Source organism: Macaca thibetana, chromosome 14 (assembly GCF_024542745.1).
Source record: "Macaca thibetana thibetana isolate TM-01 chromosome 14, ASM2454274v1, whole genome shotgun sequence".
Lineage (NCBI taxonomy): Eukaryota > Metazoa > Chordata > Mammalia > Primates > Cercopithecidae > Macaca > Macaca thibetana.
The window spans coordinates 19,183,442-19,199,355 of NC_065591.1; the positions used below are offsets into that span (position 1 = coordinate 19,183,442).

Here is a 15,914-nt window from a genome sequence, read left to right on the forward strand (position 1 = left end):
AATTATGCCCACTCATTACTCAAACGAACACTTCCCACCCCAGCCTCTCACATTCAGTGACCAGTCACTTAATGACTTGCACACACACCAACAAAGAACTCACAAGTTTCTCCTACAAAGTCATCCTTCCACAGCTATTCACAATGGTTTCCAACCTTCTCACCCATGCCAAACACATCGCATTTTCCTGCTATAGATCTCATATGCTACGGGAACCACCTGCACAGCCCTTACACACTCACAAATACTCACGCAGAAGGACAACAGGTACCACACTCCCATTCACAAGCACACAGGCCGACACACCTTTCTCCTACATACAGATGCCCCCAGGACAATGGTTACCGGTTGCCACATCCCTCACACATATGCGTGTGTGTATGCACACACACTCCCATCCAGAAATATACCTCACATGCACACACAAAGACACTCCCCAATGCAGCCAAGGTCGTCCCCCTCCAGAAATGACAGCAATTGGAACCCAAGCAGTCACCTGTGGGGGCACAGCCATCACGCACACCTGGGCTGTTTCTGATGGCCCCCGCAGGGCTGACGAAGGGAGGCCAGGAGCTGGGAAGCATGGTCTTCCACCTCCCCAAACCCTACCACCCTGCTGCCCGCACCAGCTGCCCACTATTTCTGTGTGCACGCCTCTCTGCCAAGCCACATCCTGTGTCACCTTCACTTTCATCCTCCCCTCTTGGGTTCTGGCAGCCCGTTTTCCAGCCTTAGTCAGCCACAAATAGCCAATGCTTGGGGCTGTGACCTGCGGGCAAGCCTGTGATTTTGAGGAAGAACCAGCACTCCGAGGCCCAGAACCCTCTCCCAGTTTCCTGCAAGTTGGGAGAAGGTCTGATCAGGGAGGTGGGGCTCCAGCCCTCCAGCCAGCAACTGGTGACAGAGTGGCCAGGAGGACAGATCAATCCCCAAGTGTGCCTGACAGCTGGCCTCTGGGGTGCATGGGTCCCTTTGGGGAAGTTTCCCAATGGCTCTTACTCCAGGCTCTGAGAGAAGAGATCAGAGGCAACTGAAGACCCCACTGAGTCTCCACAAGGCCTTGCAGCTGGGTCAGAAATCTCCAGCATCCAGTGCCACACTCCTGGGGGGGCTCCTCTTCCCAGATCCCCCCACTGATAGTTTGCTCAAGTCCTGGCCTCTCTAGAGCTCAGTTCCCCCCCAAGTCCAAACATCAGAGCTCCCTGCACCCTGCCAACAGCTCCTTTGCCCTGCTCTGTGCCTCTGCAGCGTGCCGGATGACAGATGAGTGACCCTACTTCTGTTGCCCCCCATCTCAGATAAAAGGCTCATAGAGGGACAGAGGTCCCATGCCCACTCCCAGGCTACCCCTTGTACCTACTGTGTCTGGGGTGCCTCTGGTGGGATCTGTGGCACGTCCCAGGAGCGGTAGCGCCACATCTGCCTCAGTGCCCCCAACCGCTCCCCTTCTTCCGTCCCCAGCGCCTCCACTGGGCCCAGAGCTGAGGCCTCATTGCAGCTTCCCCCGGCACTGTGGCCAGCCCCCAGTGCGCTCATCCTGCCCGGCGACTCTCTTCCTCTTTCGGCACTTCCTGACGGGGGTGGGGTCGGGGGGGGGGCCTGCTAGAGGCCACTGGCCGCCCAAGCTGAGGACCACAGGCTCAGGGCTCATAGGCGCCTTCCGCTGGCTGGGGCCAGCTGCCACGAAGAGTTGCACAGGAAAGCAAGGGGCAGGTGGGGACAAGCCCAGCCCAGCAGCCAGGAGGCAGCCACGGGGCTTGTTTGGGCTGGAATCTGCACCTGGGCTCCTCTCCGGTTTTCTTCTCCATTTAACCTGTCTGATTTTCAACTCTTGGTCCTGCTGAGGTCTCCCACTTTATGACAACCACCAGGTACAATGGCTGGGTGTGCCCAGCCCTCAAAGAGCGCTCTCTTCCTAGCATTTCTGTGTGCAGCATACCATCTTACATGGGACTGGGCATACAGGATGGTGGTGTAGAGAAATGAGCAATGAGGATGGAGCCTGGAGACATAGGCATGTGTCCTGTTCTGCCTCTTACCAGCTCTGTGTGGCCTGAATCAGGTCAGAAACCTCTCAGAGTCCTCTACATAGCTTTTGGGACAAGGTAGTCTATAAACAAATAAACTAATGAATACATGTGTCAGGGAGTTTTTCTGAGCCTCAGTTTTTCTCATCTGTAAAGTGGGGTAATAGGCCGGGCATGATGGCTCACACCTGTAATCCCAACACTTTGGGAGGCCGAGGTGGGCATATCACCTGAGCTCAGGAGTTCGAGACCAGTCTGGCCAACATGGTGAAACCCCATCTCTACTAAAAATACAAAAATTAGCCCATGGTGGTGGCAGGCGTGTGTAATCACAGCTACTTGAGAGGCTGAGGCAGGAGAATCGCTTGAACCTAGGAGGTGGAGGTTGTGATGAGCCGAGATCGTGCCATTGCCCTCTAGCCTGGGCGAAAGAGTGAGACACCGTCTCAAGAAAAAAAAAAAAAAAAAAAAAAAGGAGTAATAATTGAGCTCATGGTGTTATCTGAGGAATAGAGAAGAGATAGGAAGGTTTACAAATTAATTCATTTAATAAATACTTACTGAATGCCTTCTGTGCATCAGGCACCATATCAGAAAGCATAGCTCTAAAAACAAGGAAGCAGGGCTCTATCCTCACAGAGCTTAGATTCTAGTGGGGAAAACATTCAGGAAACAAACAATCTGCATACGATATAATGTCAGCTAACAAGATGTGCCATAAAGATTGGGAGGCTGAGGGGGGTGCTTTACTTGAGGTCAGGAGTTTGAGACTAGCCTGGCCAACATGGTGAAACCCCCTGTCTATTAAAAGTACAAAAATTAGCTGGGCATAGTGGTGGGCACCTGTAATCCCAGCTACTCTGGAGGCTGAGACAGGAGAATCATTTGAATTTGGGAGGCGGAGTTTGCAGTGAGCTGAAATCACACCACTGCACTCTAGCCTGGGCAACAGAGTGAGACTCTGTCTCAAAAAAAACAACAACAACAACAAAAGAAAGATGTGCTAATGTGCTATAAAGAAAAATGAAGCCAAAAGGAACAGAGAAGAGTGATGAGAGTGACTTAGGCAGGGGGATCAGGGGATCAGGGAGGGCGTCTCTGGGGAGCTGATATTTGAGAGCAGACCTGAATGAATGGGGAGTGTGAGCTGTGTGACTTACCTGGGAGAATAGCATTCTAGGTGGAAGTGGAGTCAGAGCAAAGGCACGGAACAAGGAATGTACTTGTGTCTGGAGAACCGAAAAAAGGTCAGTGTGGCCAGCGAACAGGGAGCCAGGGGGACTGCATTAGGAGCTGGAAAGATCTCCAGAGGCCAAACTGTGCTGGAGTTCGAGGCCATTGTGAGGATTTGGTAAATACACAGTAGGGCATATATTCACTCTTTATTCTTAGGACTGGTTCTAGGAAAGAAACTGTACCTTCCTCAAGCGTTCTTTAATCACCCTGCTCTATAACTAGTTCTTTAGTTGTGTATGTGTTTGTTACTGTGAATTTCTCGAGGACAGAAACAGCGTCAGTTCAGTTCAATAAACATTTATGCTACAGAACCCTTCAAGATGCCATCCCGACCCTTGTAAACCTCCATCTGGTGGTGTAGTCACCTTTGTGTCCCTCATGACAGGGACATAATATTTTTCAATAAATATTTGTTTAATAAATGCATGCTATGCAATTACTAATTAATACTCAGTAATCATAAAACAATGGCTAATATTTCCTGAACATTTCTGTGCCAAAAATCTTACTGAATATGTAACATAGCTCTTTGAATCCTCTTAATGACTCTAGGAGGTAGATCTTGTTATTTTCCTCCTGTTTTTGCTTTTGTTTTGTTTTGTTTTGTTTTGAGACTGAGCCTCACTCTGTCACCCGGGCTGGAGTGTAGTGGCGTGATCTCAGCTTACTACATCCTCTGCCTCCCAGGTTCAAGCGATTCCTGTGCCTCAGCCTCCCGAGTAGCTGGGATTACAGGCGTGCACTACCACACCCAGCTAATTTTTGTAATTTTAGTAGAGATGGGGTTTCACCATGTTGACCAGGCCGATTTTGAATTCCTGACCTCAAGTGATCTGCCCGCCTTGGCCTCCCAAAGTGCTGGGGTCACCCACCGAACCTGGCCTTATTTTCCTCCTTTTACAGATGGTGAAATCAAGGCACAGAGCTGCTAAGCTTACCTGTCTAAGGTCACCCAGCTGGTAAGTGGTAGAGGTGAGAATCTAGCCCCAGAATCTGTGCTCTTAAATAAAACATCCTATTGCTGCTCTAATGTAGGGGATATGGCCCTGTAATGCCCCCAAGGCTCAGTCCCCACTTTTCCACAGTTTCACCTCCAACCCATTATCTCTGAATTCCTCAAGATGGGTCCTATATGCTGTGGCCTCATTGGAGACTCTGTCCACCACGCCAAGGTCTATTCTGGAAGGAGTCTGTGCAGGGCCCTGCCTTCCTCTTGCAGGCATTTTGCAAGTAGCTCGAGCAGTTAAACAGAGGAAATGGGGCTGGGCTTGTTTTCCATCTGAGGCGTCTGGCAGCCCTGGAGAAGCAGAGAGCAGGAAATGGGGCTCCTGGAGGGGAAGCAGGCAGGCTGGAGGCTTCGAGAAGCAGGGCAGTCCTGACTGTGAGACTAGGGCCACCTTGAGCTAGCACTCCTTGGTGCTGTCAATGTCATCTCTGCTTTCCAGGTTGGGTGGGGAGGACAAGGCTGGAAGGGATAGGTGCACGGGACTAGGGAGGATGCCCTTGGCAGTTCCTAGGACAACATGTGCCAGGCCTGGGAAGCTGGGGACCCCTCAGAACCCACCCAGGTACACACAGGAAGAAGAATCTGGGTAAGAAAATTATTCTGGGCTTTGTTGAGGCCCCAGAGGATGGTGTTCTACTTTCTGTGGCCTGGATGAGCAAGTGGGAGCTGGGGAAAAGAAATGTACCAGGACGCCGAACACTCAACCCACGACCTGGACACCCTCTGCTGTCAAAACCCGCCCAGCCAGCCTCCTTGGCCTGACCTTCACAGCTCCTTATGCTCTCTGGCTGCTCTTGTTTTCTGCCTCTTTGTGCAGGCTTTCCCTGCAGAGATTTTCTCTCAGCTCATGCCATGCTGGTGCCTGCCTCATAATAGACGCTAAATGAACCTTCCCTCCTCCCCATTTTCGCATTCCCTTCACATGTGGCCCTGACCCCTGCCATTCCCTTTGCCTACGTTGCACTCCTAGTTTATCTTCCCTGGGTATTTGGCCAATCACATTCTCCATCCTTCAGACCCAGCCCAAGCAGCAAAAATGGGAAGGTAGAAAGAGCCCCAGACATGGAGTCCATTGGTTCACACTCCAGCCCTTGCTGTGTGACTATGGGCCAGTCATTACCCTCTCTGGGTTGGACCAGATGATTTCTAAGATCTGCTCTAGATCTGACAGTTTCATTTGAATCTTCTTTCCTGATTTCACAGTTTTTGCTCATTCATTCCTTCATTCATTTGTATGACAAATATTTCATAAATATCTACCAAGTGTCAAACACTTCTCCTGAACAGGCATTCCACCCCACCCGCTGATCCCTTACCTATGATGCACACTTTTGTTCCTAATGATATTCCTGTATCATTTGACTTTTTGTGCACTTAGTTTTGCTTCCTTACAAGATTCTTGAACCCTATGTTGCTCCTAGCTCAGTGCTGGGTACATGAGTCTGTGCTCAGTGACTTCCTATGGAAGTTGCCATGGGTTGAATACAAGTGTTCAGAGGCTGGGCAGAGGGAGGGAGACTGGTTTCTTGTTTGCATCAGTGGCCATGGTGAGACATGGAGGGTTTGGAGACAGAGCCTTGGTCTGTTGCCCTGGCTGGAGTGCAGTGGTGCAATCTCAGCTCACTGCAACCTCCGCCTCTCAGGTTCAAGCGATTCTCCTGCCTCAGCCTTCTAAGTAGCTGGGATTACAAGCATGTCCCACCACACCTGGCTGATTTTTGTATTTTTAGTAGAGACAGGGTTTTGCCATGTTGCCCAGGCTGATCTGGTGCTCCTGGCCTTAAGTGCTCAGCCCACCTTGGCCTTCCAACGTGCTGGGATTACAGGCATGAGCCACCATGCCTGTCCTACAAGGATTTTAAAGTCTAAGTGCCTGCCTCCCCAGCAGCTATGCCTGTGATCCGGGCACCTGCTGAAGCCCTTGGGAACAGCCCAGAGCCTGGGATCACCTGCTGATCACTGGCCCCTGCCGAAGTGCTGGGCCTCTGCCCCCACAGAGGAGACAGATATATCTGAGCCGGGTTGCAGGTGCTGCTGGCTAGTGACAGATGGACATTTGATTAGGTTCCTTCTGGGCAGCTTCATGAAAGTCATGAGCAGGAGGAAACCTGGAGGAGAGGTTGGAGACCCTCTCCGGCTGAGGCAAGAGAGCTACAGACACAGCACTGGCGGCCCAGCAGCCAAAGGTGGTCCTTCAAACCACCATCTCTCTTGAAAGCTGTCCTTTGACACCTCCCAAGTTCCTGGATTGGAGGTGGGAGAGGAGCCTGCACAGCTCTCCCCTTACTCTGGGTCAGCTGCATCTGCTCAAAAGAGTTTCCATCTGTACCCAGCCCGGACTATACCAAGCCCCCAGGACACAGTCAGTGCGTCTCCTGCCTTCCAAGCCTCCCACCCCCATCTGTAGGGTCATAAGCCCTGACTGCATAGCTACCTTTCAGCCCCCTTTCTGCCTATCCTATTACTGCACCCAGGGATATGTACACTTTGTACAGAGCCACAAGCAAGATCCTTAAGGATGAAAGTCTAGGCCCTTGCAAGCCTGACAGAGTAAAAAGGGCTTTGGAGAGAAACAGATCTCAGTCCGGATCCCGGCTCCACCAGTTACTGGCTCTGTGATCTTAACACATTGCTTAACTTCTGCTAACCTTAGCTCCTCATTTGTAAGCTGCGGCCCAGTGGCCCCCAAAGTACTGCAGTCTCTGATTAGCTTTCTTTTCTAGGCACCTGTAGGCCAAGAGCCTTGGTCATTCACACTGGAGCCCTGCAGAAGCCTAAAGTCCAGTCCCAGTTCCTTCCCCACCCTCTTTGTATGTCACTGAAGGGAAGTTTTCCCCAGTTGGTACTAACCCTTGTCTCTGGCACCCTGGCCCCTGGAGGGGCCTTTCTGAAAACTCTGAGAGGCACCAACTGAAGCAAAAATGAGACTCCACGCTAGGCTTCCCCATGCTCGGCCCACAGGCCACCATCTCAGCGGGCCACCAAATAACTTCTTCAAATGCCGTTGATCAAACTGGCCTTCCCAGGTTCCCTCCAAAATGCCCAAGTGGCTGTGCCCCTTGGTGTGGGGACTGGGGGACATGGACTGCTGGGGGCACGTCCCAAGCTCCTTATGCCAAAATGGGGTCGGATAAGACCCTCTCCTGGGATCCCGATCCCTGCACGTTGGCCTTTGGAACAACGTGGCACTGCCCTCTCTGGCCTTGGACTCACTGATCAGCAAGAACCGCAGGTCCTGGAGGGGAGGGAAGGAGTTCCGGGCTGGGCCTGGGCCCCACCCTTTTCAAAGGAAAGAAAATTGATGGACCCCAGGCTTCCTCTGGCTGTGGTCCCCTCCCGCTGCTCGGCTCAGCTCTCTGCCCCTGGTTTTGCATTGTTAATTCAGGACAGAATGTGATCTCTGGCAGCTCCTTGCTTTATCCTGTTGCTATTTAAATTACAAATCGGCCCCATCTCCCTGTCACTCTTGGGTTATTTTTAGCTTCTGGTAAATAGCCGCAGGGAGAGTTGGATCAGGTGCCCCTCCCTGGAGGAGTCGTGGACCCGCAGCAGCGTGCCCACAGCAGGGGGCATCCTCCTCTGCCAGTTGGTGCCCAGTCCCTGCCCCCAGCCCCTCTGCGGGGGTGGAGAAGGGGGAGGACCATAGGCCGGGACATGTGCGCATGCTCAGCCTTTGCTTTTAGTCTCTGTTAAACTTTATCACCCCCGGGTCCCACCACCATCTGCGGCTCGGGGCCAGGCTCCGTGTCCACACCTTACAGGGCCTCCAGAACCCACGAAGAGGTCCAGCTGCACAGGACAAAAGCTCTAACTTGTTTTACCCGTGCTCTGAGTCAGGAACTTGACATCTGGTATCTTCTTGAATCTTCCCAGCCACATTCTTGACAAGGTATCATTGCTCCCATTTTCCGTGTGAGGAAACAGGGTCAGAAGTGAAAGCCTCTTACCCAACTAGGAAAGGGCAGGGCTGGAATTTGAACCCAGGTCTCTCTGACCCAGAAGCCTGTATGCACGGGCATTGCATGCCCTCTCTCGGTGGGATGCGTGTGCCATGGAGTCCCCCCTCCCCGTTGCCATGCTCAGGTTCATTCCGATGCCTCAGCTCTGGTTTCCCATGAGTTTGTCCTGTCCCATCTACTGGATCGAGGCCACATCCAACCTGCTGCTTGTTTTTGGAGGGCCCAGGAGCCGAGAATGCTTTTTTTTTTTTGAGATGGAGTCTCGCTCTATTGCCCGGGCTGGAGTGCGGTGGCGTGATCTCGGCTCACTGCCACCTCCGCCCACCGGGTTCAAGCAATTCTCCTGCCTCAGCCTCCCAAGTATCTGGGATAACAGGCGCCCACCATCATGCCCGGCTAATTTTTGTATTTTTAGTAGAAGCGGGATTTAAGCCAGGCTGGTCCCGAACTCATGAGCTAGGTGATCCACCTGCCTCGGCCTCCCAAAGTGCTGAGATTACAGGCGGGAGCCACCACGCCCGGCAATAATGCTTTTTACATTTTTAAATGAGTGGGAAAAAGCAAAAGAATGGTATTGTGTTGCTGAAATTCTATGAAATGTGAAGTTCAGTGTCTATGAATAAAGTGTTAGCAGAACCCTGGCCACTTACTCACACAGTCGTCTATGACTGCTTTTGCACCACAATGGCAGAGTCAAGTGCCCTGCAAAGCCTGAAGTGTCAATACTCACCCTGCATGGGGGATCATACTTTTGTTAAGGGAAGGGACTGTTTCCCATATTTCCATCTCAGGCAGAGCTTGGCCCACACCCAGGACACCAAGTACAGGCACTGGTTCTTCTTGGAGGCCCTTCTGCGGCCAAAACAGAGCTCAGCACAGGGAAGCCCTCCGCCAGCCACATCCCAGTGAGTCATCTCACATTGGACACCCCCTCCCTTCTTTTTTTTTTTTTTTTTTTTTGTTTGTTTGTTTGTTTCCTGCCCTGGCCCTTTCTCTTTTTCCTTCGGCTTCTTCACAGGCAAAACCAGTGGTTTCCAAACCTGCTCCACTGTCAAAATTACCTGGGAGAGGTTTTTAGCATGAAGACATCCAGGCCCAACCCTATACACCTGCAGCAAGGCCTCTAGGGAGAGGGCTTAAGTATCTGTTTTAGGCCGGACGTGGTGGCTCAAGCCTGTAATCCCAGCACTTTGGGAGGCCGAGACGGGCGGATCACGAGGTCAAGAGATCGAGACCATCCTGGCTAACACGATGAAACCCCGTCTCTACTAAAAAAAAAAAAAATACAAAAAACTAGCCAGGCGAGGTGGCGGGCGCCTGTAGTACCAGCTACTCTGGAGGCTGAGGCAGGAGAATGGCATAAACCCAGGGGGCGGAGCTTGCAGTGAGCTGAGATCCGGCCATTGCGCTCCAGCCTGGGCGACAGAGCGAGACTCCGTCTCAAAAAAAAAAAAAAAAAAAAGAAAGAATCCATTTTAAGGCTGGGCGCAGTGGCTCATGCCTGTAATTCCAGCACTTTAGGAGGCTGAGGCGGATGCATCACCTGAGGTCAGGAGTTTGAGAACAGCCTGGCCAACATGGCAAAACCCCGTCTCTACTAAAAATACAAAAATTAGCCCCGTGTGGTTACAGGAGCCTGTAGTCCCAGCTACTTGGCAGGCTGAGGCAGGAGAATTGTTTGAACCCAGGAGGCGGCAGTTGCAGTGAGCCAAGATCACACCATTGCACTTCAGCCTGGGCAACAGAGCAAGACTCCGTCTCAAAAAAAAAAAAAAAAAAAAAAGAACCCATTTTAAAAGAGACCCCAGGTGATCCAGTTTGGAAACCACTGAGCTTAACTCTGGAGTTGCAAATCCTGCATCTCTGAACTGATCCTTTTAGACCAAGCCCTGTATCCCTTGCCCCACTCTGGCTTTACCTAGCTGGAACCCGCTCTCCCATGGTATATTGAGCCCAACCCTGATCATTTAGGATGAGAGTTATTTTTCTTTCCCTCCAGATGGAGATGCAAGATGTCAGGCGCTACTGCCCTGCCCCCCGCTTTTTTTAGAGACAGGATCTCACTCTATCTCCCAGCCTCTAGTGCAGTGGCGCAATCGTGGCTCACTGCAGCCTCGAATTCTTGTGCTTAAGCAATCCTCCCACCTCAACATTCTGAGTAGCTAGGACTACAGACTCGTGCAACCACGCCCAGCTAATTTTAACAAAATCTGTAGAGGCCAGGAGCAGTGGGTCACGCTTGTGATCCCAGCACATTGGGAGGCCAAGGTGGGCGACTGCTTCAGCCCAGGAGTTTGAGACCAGCCTGGCAACATGGCGAAACCCCATCCCTATAAAAAATACCAAAAATTATCCCAGGCATGGTAGTGTGTGCCTGTAGTCCCAACTATTCAGAAGGCTGAGGTGGGAGGATCACCTGAGTCAAAGGCTGCAGTGAGCCATGATCATGATAGTGCATTCCAGCCTGGGTGACAAAGTGAGACCCTGTCTCTACAGGGAAAAAAAAAATTTTTTTTTCTTTCTTTTTTTTTTGAGACAGAGTCTCACTATGTCACTCAGGCTGGTCCCAAATCCCTGGGCTCAAGCGAGCCTCCTGCCTTGGCCTCTGAAAGTGCTGGGATTACAGGCATGAGTCACCGTGCCTGGACCTGTCCTGCCCTTTTATGACTTATTGGAAACCAGGACCCATTTAAACCAAACAAGGGCCTACCCCATTCAAGTTCTTCTCTTGCCTACTTTCCTGCCTTCTTGCCCTTCTCCCCTGCCTTTCCAGGTGTCTGAGTTTCTGCTGGTGCACACCCGCCATCTCTCCATCCATCTAAAGAAGCTGCCAGGGTTGCTGCCAGCCCATGCTGGCACTGGGAGGCGAAGGAAACCTATTTCTGAGAAACCCCCACACCCCTCGAAGTTTCTAGTGTCCTGCCAAAGCCCCCGTCCTCACTTACGTCAGAAGCAGCCAGGCCTTCAGCCCGCTTCCGCTTCCACTCCCCACCTTCAGATTTTTTTGCCCCCGCATTTCTGTCTAAAAGCCTTTTCGCTCTGGGAAGGGCTTTCAAGTGCTTTTCTTAGCAACTCCGCACAGCAGGGTGGGAGGGTTAGCTGCCAGCCAGAGCGGCACGGAACTGTGGCACGTGGAGGATGTAAAAAGGGCCACCATGGGCCTGAGCTCCTGCCAGCCCCCGGTCCCCCAGTCCCCCCACTAGGCGGCCACACGCCACCCAGGACAGCAGCCACAAGAGAGGGCTTAGCCGGAGAGCACGGTTTGTTCCCCTGGGGTCCCCTGGGCCTGGAAGAGCTGCTGGCTCTTTCCCAGCTTGTCTGTCTGTCCTTTACCTAGGGGCTCTCCTTGCCTCGATGCCTTGTCCAGCTCTGAGACCGAGAATGGGTTCCTAGACTAACCCTGGGGAGTGAGCAGATGCCCTATCCCTCTCATCTGTCCAAGGGTGACAGTGGAGTCCACCCTGGTGTCGTTTTCTGCCGCCCTCACACAGGTAACCTGGAGGCAGGGGTTGGGGGGACCTCAGTGGGATTACCTGGCATCCTTGGTGATTACAGGCCCCAAGTTTTTTGGGCTGTGGCAGGGCCTCCATTCTGGGGCCACCCCGGGGGATCCCAGCCCTTGCCACTGTGTGCGTGTGTGTGTGTGTGTGCACGTGTGCAACATTTTCTATGTCAGCCCTTTAATTATTCAATTATTCTTTGCTCCCTGCCCTCTAAGTCTCTACTCCACTCTGGCCTGCATTTGTGTTTTTTGTTTTGTTTTTTTTTTTTTTGAGACAGAGTCTTGCTCTGTTGCTCAGGTTGGAGTGCAGTGGCACAGTCTTGGCTCACTGCAACCTCTGCCTCCTGGGTTCAAGCAATTCTTCTGCCTCAGCCTCCTGAGTAGCTGGGATTACAGGCACGCGCCACCACGCCCGGCTAATTTTTTTGTGTGTTTTTAGTAGAGACGGGTTTCTCCATGTTGGTCAGGCTGGTCTTGAACTGCTGACCTCAGGTGATCCGCCCTCCTTGGCCTCCCAAAGTGCTGGGATTACAGGTGTGAGCCACTGCGCCCGACCTTTTTTTTTGATGGAGTCACCCTCTGTCACCAGGCTAGAGTGCAGTGGCACGATCTTGGCTCGCTGCAACCTCTGCCTCCTAGGTTCAAGCGATTCTCCTTCTTTAGGCTTCTGAGTAGCTGGGATTACAGGCGCCTGCCACCACGCCTGGTTAATTTTTATATATTTAGTAGAGAAGGGGTTTCACCATGTTGGCCAGGCTGGTCTTGAACTCATGACCTCAAGTGATCCTCCTGCCTCGGCCTCCCAAAGTGCTGGGATTACAGGTGTGAGCCACTGCGCCTAGCCTCCATTTGTGATTTGTCTCTGACCCACAGCTAAGGCAAACCTCGGGGTCATCCCCTTATGTTAAAAGTAAAGAACTGACACCCAGAGAGAAATATTGTCCAGCTCAAGGACACACAAGTCTCTGGCAGAATCAAGAGTAGAAACCAGGTCTTCTGACTCCCAGGCTGACATTTATCCCAGAAGTCTTCATTCTTTGCTGCATCCCCTGTGAGGCCCTCTGCACTTCCTCCTGCCCCAGGGGGCCATTCATATCTACAGCCAGAGGCATGGGATGGATGATGCACTCCCTGGGCGTGGAGCTCTGGAAGAACTTGGTAATGGAGCCCCATGTACCCACGATTTCTAGTACACCCTGAAAGGTGGAGGTAGGGCCCATGGGACCCTAGCCTGCTTCCCGTTTGCTCTGAGCATCTCACTTCTTGGAAAGTCCCCTCCCCTACTGTCCCTTCCTCCCCCAAGTGATGGGGCCCTGATGGCTCCAGAGCCATTAGGAATACTGGGACCTTTCAAGCTCCCAGCGCTGGGCGAGTTTAATGAAACGTCTTCCCAGAAGCCACTGGGAGAACCAGGGCAGCCTCAGACATATCCCAAACGCCCCATGGTTGTAAGCGGACAGGGAGCTTGTCCTCTCCAACCAGGCTCTAAGGACTGCATCTGCCCCAGTGGCCCTGCTAGACTCTTCAGGGGCGATCACTCTGGGCCAAGGGCTTGAGAGGGGCAGCAAGTCCAAGTTGAGGCTGTGGTTTGGGAGAGGAAGAGGAAGGTAAGGTGTGTACTGGGCTGTCCCAGCTCACCCTCTGTGTACCTTTCCCACCCTTGCTCTGAGGGGCAGTCCTCCCTCATTAACGTCCTACCCCAGGTCATCAAAATGACCTCTGGGGCCCCCTCCGGCTGGCTCCTCCAGGACCCTCTGGGCAGAGGCGGCAGGCCAAGAGATTCTGACACTGGCAGAAGCCAGCTGAATTAAGATGTTGGGTGGGGGTGGGGAGGTTCCCTCTGCCCCTAGAGGTTGCCAACCAGGGCCTGCTGGGGCACGGGGGTTCAGGAGGGAATTCTGTTCCCCATCTCTGGGCAGCAGGGTCTCCGCAGTGGTGTCAGGGAGCCTCTCAGTCACTTCCACAAGCCCGTGCCTAGCACAGACTTAGCCCACGGGAAAGCTCAGGGTAGACCTGTTGAATGAAGAGGGGGTTCCTCTTTCCCCCAGAAGGGTCAGGGGGCATCTCCTGGTTCTCCCCAGCAGATAGAGGTTTGTTAAGAACAATGTCTTGGCTATTTCCTCTCCTCAGCGCCTGGTACACAGTTCCCTCAGCCACTGCATAGTGGATGAATAGGGCTTTCACGGTTCAGGCAGAGAAGGAGTCTCAGAAGCTGCCTCCTTCCCACTGTACACGAAAGACAGAGATCCCTCGGCAGTCATCTCTAAACTCCCAGCGCCAGGCAGGCGGCGGGCGCACAATAAACGCTTGTGCAATGACGCCTGCAAGAGGGGTGGTCCCAAGCGCCGCGCTCCCCTCTGCCCGCGTCCTCCTTACCTGTAAGACACCTGCTTTCGTAGGTGCAGCTGTCGGAACCGCTCCTCCACCGGGGGCCCAGCGGCCGTGGCCCGGGGACCCTCGGGCCAGGGCTGCGCGACCTGGGCCTCCTCCCCGCGCCGGCATCGCCGCCGCACCACCTCCTCCTCGGCTGCCCGGCCGCCGCCAGCCCAATCCCCGCGCTGCCCTCCGCCGCCCGGCCCCTCGGCCATCGTGCGGCCGCCTTCCGCCTGCGGCTCCCGCGGCCTTTCGGGGCACCCCGCTCAAGTTCGAGTCTCTGGTCTTCTCGGGCCGGGGGCGCGAGGCGGGAAGGGAGGGGAGCGCCGGGTTCCGTAGGTCCCTAGCGACGCCGACGCTTAGACGACAGGAGCCGCGAGATGCTGGGCGCTGCGCCTGGGAGAGGCCGGCCGGGGTCTTCTTGCGCCCCCGGGGGGCGGGGGTTCCCGGCTGGAGTCGGGGTCCTGCGCTCTGCGCACGGCGGGGTCCCCCGGACGGCTGGAGCGGAGCCGGAGCCCGGGCGGAGAGCAAGCTCCTGCAACCGCCGCTGCTGCCGCGCACCCGAGTGTCACCTTAGAGACACTCGCCAGCCGTTGGGGTCCGGGGGGGAGGGCGCCGCCCCGCCCAGCCCGCCCGCTCAGGGCACGGAGGGAGCGAGCCCGGCCCAGCCCACTGCGGGCACGAACCTAGCTCAGGGCGCAAGACCCTGAGTATGGGGGCCTCCTGGGGCCACCTCTGCGCCCGCGTCCCGGTCCCAGTCCAGGCCGCTCGGCAGCTGCCAATCATCACCCCGCTGCCTGTCACTCAGCTGCTGCGATGTGTCCCCTCCACCCCCACGGCTGCCTGGTCCCTCGCTTTCGGCTTCGGCATTCGCCGCTGCAGCTGGCAGGTTTGGAGCGGGGGCGTGCAGAGGCGGTGACAGAAGCCAACATTAACCCCGTCGGCGCCACCGGAATTTAGACCCAGCTGGGTTTAGGGAAGGGGCACAGGAGAGGGAACATATCCAGGGATACCTTGAATTTGGGAATGGACCCGATGGTGGGTAACACTACCTTCAGACCTAGAGCTCTTCTGGACCGTGCCTGGAGAGGGCCCCAGATGGGGGTGGTGTCTCCTCAAGGCAGGGAGGCCTGCTAGGACCTGAATTACTGAGGCTTCAGGGCCAGGGTCTCCGATTTAATCAACCTGCGGGTCAGGAGAGGCTGATGAGATAGGGGAGAAGCCAACTCCAAAAGGAAAGACTGGAGTTCTCCCTGGGGTCCATCTTGGACTCCCCGTCTTCTTTCCCTCCAAATCCTATGGTTCCTCCTTGCCTCACCTCCTCTTGTCCTTGCAGTGTTGGTCAGGTGAACCCTCCATCTGGATTACAGTGAGGCCCTGGTGAACTTCTCTGATGGAACACCTCCTCTTCATGGCCCCAGACTCATCTTTCTGGCCATAGCATCTACTCTTCTCCCGTGGTATTTCATAGCTTCCTCATGCCTGTACTTTAGCCTGGCACTCAAGGCCTGCCTTGATCTTCCCCCATCCTGCAGCCCAGTCTTGTCTGTTTTCTCCCACTCATTTATGCTCCTTATTCTGGGAATTTGCATCAGGCCTGTACAGTATCATTTAGGTTGTCCCCTCTGTCTGAAATCTCCTATTGATGTACTTCAAATTCTGAGGCTTTGCTTAAAAGCCTCCTCTTCCAGGAAGTCTCCTTGGATAGCTCCAGCTGAACGACATTCTTTCCTCCCAGACCCCATCGCCCTCTGCATCAGATGTCTAATCTAGTCTGTATCTTTCTTTTCACTGAAGCTGTGACTGTGAGT

At 53.9% G+C, this 15,914-nt stretch overlaps 1 protein-coding gene across 6 annotated transcripts in view; it reads right to left on the reverse strand.

The window, feature by feature from the left end:
* The window catches only part of DGKZ (diacylglycerol kinase zeta), a 48,236-nt gene extending 33,545 nt beyond the window's left edge, over window positions 1-14,691 (reverse strand). For 2 of the 6 annotated variants that reach the window (XR_007719286.1, XM_050757535.1), the window contains exon 1: window positions 14,107-14,685. Coding sequence is in view for 4 of the 6 variants with exons in the window: in XM_050757535.1 (XP_050613492.1) it covers window positions 14,107-14,318 (212 nt within the window). In the remaining 2 variants the exon portion in view is untranslated. Of the gene's footprint in view, window positions 1-1,356; window positions 1,537-14,106 lie in introns of those variants that run through there. The other 4 variants (XM_050757538.1, XM_050757537.1, XM_050757536.1 and 1 more) reach the window with 3 other exon arrangements.
* Between the last annotated feature and the right edge of the window lie 1,223 nt (window positions 14,692-15,914).